Raw genomic sequence first — 4,284 nt, 5'->3', positions numbered from 1 at the left:
GACAACTTGCATTCAAATTTCTACTATCAGCATTTCTAAAAATATTGGCAAGTATTAAACTCAGTACGAGTGAATGTCATAAATATATTCAAGATCATACTGAAACATATGCTTTCTCAAGACCATAGAATTGGCCTCATGTGCAAAAGATGACAACCTATATGATAGTCAGATGTATAGGAGCATGCCAGATCAGATACATCAAATTGAAAGACACAGAAAACAGAATGAAGGTGTCAGCAAGTCAGAGCATCTTTATTGTATTCACAATGGGGTCTGTTGTTGGTGTCCCATCCAGATGTAGTAGAATATGTTGTTCTGGAGGTGTTAACCATAGAAATAGAATTACCAGAAAATAAATCCCCATTCAAGTCAATGTTCAATGATGGGTGTCTGAGGGGCTTTAGCCATTCTAGAAAGAATAGGAGGATGGAATTGACATCTTAAATTAGGTTTAACCAGAGCTGCCCTTAGCAAATAAGACAGACAATGAAAATAGGGATTTTTCATCTGACGAAGACTTTGTATAAGTGGTAACGTTGTATGAACAAAGCACTGTGGAGCAGTAATATTCCATGTGCTGGCCTCTCATTTCCTATACCCATTCTAGTAATTATATTTCTATGGGGTTAAACCATTGCTTGCTGCAGTGCTCGCTGTTTTTGTGGAACCTTAAGAGGTATGTTTGGTTTGACTTGTGGAGACAACCTTGCCATCCACTAATTCCTCTGTGACGATCACCACTTTGCGTGTGGTGGAGGTGGAGGAGCTGGGGCCGGAGCTGGAGGAACTGAGGCCAGAGCTGAGGCCGGAGCTAGAGGAGCTGACGTGCGAGCTGGAGGAGCCTTGGCCGGATTTCGAGGAGCTGAGGCTGTGAGGAAGGGAAACTCACGATTAGCATAGTTAGCATCTATGATCATAATAAGTATCTAATAAAAAGTCACATAGCAGTAGATTCATGTCAAAAGTAACCATGGCTCATGGTAAGGTCAACTTCAAATGAACATTGTTTATAAAATCAAATGTTAAAGGAGACATAAATTCATTTTCATGTGTTTCAAGGTCCCCTATCACCCCTCTTCCCATCCCACAAAGATGTAACACTCTCCTCCCACATCCCTGTCTGTCTCATTGGCCCCCCTCTGTCCAATCGCTTCCTGCCTTACCCGCTAGCCTCTCCGTCCAGCAGCCTCCTGTACTCAGCGATCTCCATCTCCAGGCGTGTCTTGATGTCCAGCAGCATCTTGTACTCCTGGCCCTGGCGTTCCATGTCGCTGCGGAGAGACATTAGCTGCTCTTCCAGACTGGTCACTTGGTTCTGGAGGCGTCCCAGCTGCATGGAGTAACGGCCCTCCGTCTCCGCCAGCGTGTTCTCCAGGGAGCCTTTCTATTGGCCGGGAGAGACAGAGATGATGCGTCAAAAAATGTGGGAGTATGTTTGGAATTTGCAATGTTTACTGTCATACTGAAAAAGTTAGCTCTAGTTGAATGTGAAGGCAGGTAGATGTTAGCTTTCGTAATGGAGTGGTGCCTGGCTACAACAACTTGAGGGGTAGTGTTAGAGTCCAGGTGAAAGTGAGATACTTGAGGGATGGTAGAGAATAATGAAAGAGTCAAATGTTGATTATTGATAATAGTTGCAGAAAGTTGTGTACGTAATGTGCCCTAAACTGTGGTCCTTGGTCAGATGTTTGTAATTAGAGCTCACCATGCTGAGCTGTGACTGCAGTTCAATTTCCAGGCCCTGCAGTGTGCGACGGATTTCCGAAATCTCTGACTTGGAGGTCTGGAGAACCTCTGTGCTGGACGCCACCTCCTGGTTCAACGTCTCTGTCTGTAAAACACAATAAGTGGTCAATCATCACAGAAACAAACCAACATTTCAGCTCATGATAGAATGTGACAATGTTACCAACTAGAAGTAAAGGAACATCTACACCATGAACATAGTTTAGGGGTTCTAGAGGTTCTACCTTAGTCTGGAACCAGGCCTCCAGGTCGCGCTGGTTCTTTGCACTAACGGCCTCGTACTGCTCACGAATCTCAGCCATGACTCTGGACAGGTCCTCCTGTGGTGCTGCGTCCACTTCCACGTTGATTTGTCCAGTCATCTGCGTCCTCATGGCAAGCAGCTCCTGTGGAGAAATACATAGGGTGAGTTTAAAGGATTAAGAAGTGCCTAACCTCTGCCTGATGGTAACAACTTGACCTGCGCTCTGTCTTCATTATAAATTTGAACACCATTGCTTGATACAGATGTGCTTGAAAGCCAGCAATGGTGTTCTAGTGAAGACCCATAGCAGGTTGACATGGTCAATAGATGTAATAAATTAAGGGACTGTATGGATATGTTCCATCAGCCCACACCCACCTCCTCATGGTTCTTCTTGAGATAGATGAGCTCCTCCTTCAGCCCCTCGATCTGCATCTCCAGGTCAGATCTGGCCATGGTCATCTCATCCAGCATCCTCTTCAGCCCGGCGATGTCAGCCTCCACTGACTGACGCATGGCCAGCTCGTTCTCATACCTGAGAGATAGAGAGAGCTTAGGTCAAATAACTGCGTGAATGTGTTCCTCTGTGAGAATAGCAGGGGGGTTATAGATTCTAGTATTCCATTAGGTTTTGGGAAAATATAAGAAAGTAACATCAGGCTTCTGATATGTCTGTTGGGAGGGTGTGGTTATGATGGAGCTGAAGGGTATTGTCATTTGGTTTCCTTTTTTATAGGTTCAACACAAAAAAAACAGTATGAGGGTTTTTACAGATTTGGGGTTATTCCATGTGGTTAATGTAATGCACCAGCAGTGTACTGTATCTGTGGATGGTGTTGGGTGTACTTACTTGTTTCTGAAGTCGTCTGCAGCGAGCTTTGCGTTGTCGATGCTGAGATAGATACCTCCGTTTACGCGAGTTGCAGCCTGGATCTGAGAGGTGGAGGATGGCAAAAAAATTCAGGATGGGGCATACGTGGAATTCCACACTAACGCAGTACACACACAGTTTGATCCCACATTGTAATCATTGAATTTTGAGTTTCAGTAGCACTGTAAATAATAGCTAATGTAAATAATCAAAGAAACAAATTGCGCCTTCTGCAATCGCATAGGGGCTCTTAAGAGAGAGGATGGAATAGCTTCAATGATCGGCTTAATCTTCAATGCTTCTGCTGCAAGTATGCATACTGTCTTTGCATCTATCTTTGGTGCCTATGATGAATCAATTATAAATATATATAAATATAACAAATATATATAATTGAGCATTTTCCAATGTTCATATATCACTCTCAGTAACTTGATGTCGCCTGTACTTTCTAGCAAAGGATAACATTGTCACTTTGCAGACATTATCATGTTTTGACATGCTGTGATGTCGTTATTGAGTGCTCTTGCCATCTAGGAAACACGTCACGTACCTTGTCCTGCAGGTCGGCGATAATAGCGTAGAAACGAGAGTAGTCGCGAGCGCTGGGGGACGTCTTGCTCTCCATGAACTGACGGATCTTCAGCTCCAGCTCGGCGTTGGCCGCCTCTAGCATGCGCACCTTCTCCAAGTAGGTGGACAGGCGGTCGTTCAGGTTCTGCATTGTGGCCTTCTCGTTGGCCGACACATTAATGTCGGCTCCACCGTCAGTACCACAACCCCGTCCCAAGCCAAAACTAAAACCGCCTCCGCCGCCACCGCCGCCGCCACCCCCTCCCATTCCGAAACCATAACCGCCACCACCACCTCCGCCGCCGGAACCGAACGAGGAGCTAGAGATGCGCACCCCAGAGCCTCCTGCACCTCCATACACACTGCCGGCCCTCATGGCAGTGACACGGCCTCCTCCACCGCCACCACCACCCATCGAGGAGAAGCGGGAGGAGCCCATACCCATTCCACCTCCACCTCCAGACCTCATGGACATGGTGCCACCTCCGCCTCCACCGCCGCTGCTGCTGTAGGACATGCTAGATCTGGAGAAGGACATGGCTGCTGAGAGAGAGTCTGCCTGCCTGGGATGAGGAGAGAGAATGTGGTGCACGGCCCAGCCACTGTTCCCTTTTTATGCTGCTCAGGGCAGAAGGAGGGACGGTGGGAGGAGGACATGGGTGGGAGAGGCAGAAGGGTGGAATAGAGAAGGGAGGATTACAGGTAGTCATTACCTCATGTGGGACAGGGCAGGGCTCCTCCCCCCACTTTGATACACTAGGATGCAGAAGGAGATGGAAGAGGATCAATAGATATGTACTGTATGTGTGGATACGCAAATATTGAAAATATTCTATTGTTTCGTAAC

At 46.7% G+C, this 4,284-nt stretch overlaps 1 protein-coding gene across 1 annotated transcript; it reads right to left on the bottom strand.

The window, feature by feature from the left end:
* Window positions 1-236: 236 nt before the first annotated feature.
* On the bottom strand, window positions 237-4,045 carry LOC129837434 (keratin, type I cytoskeletal 13-like). The gene is made up of 7 exons (XM_055903586.1): window positions 3,418-4,045; window positions 2,844-2,926; window positions 2,372-2,528; window positions 1,974-2,135; window positions 1,709-1,834; window positions 1,167-1,387; window positions 237-871 (listed from the first exon to the last, which is right to left on the bottom strand). The coding sequence occupies exons 1-7, from the start codon at window positions 3,973-3,975 to the stop codon at window positions 673-675; spliced, it is 1,506 nt and encodes a 501-aa protein (XP_055759561.1). The 5' UTR covers window positions 3,976-4,045; the 3' UTR covers window positions 237-672.
* Window positions 4,046-4,284: the final 239 nt, after the last annotated feature.

Source organism: Salvelinus fontinalis, chromosome 3 (genome assembly GCF_029448725.1).
Source record: "Salvelinus fontinalis isolate EN_2023a chromosome 3, ASM2944872v1, whole genome shotgun sequence".
Taxonomy (NCBI): domain Eukaryota; kingdom Metazoa; phylum Chordata; class Actinopteri; order Salmoniformes; family Salmonidae; genus Salvelinus; species Salvelinus fontinalis.
The sequence above is the reverse complement of the archived record's forward strand: the minus strand, read 5'-3'. Positions and strand labels throughout refer to the sequence as shown.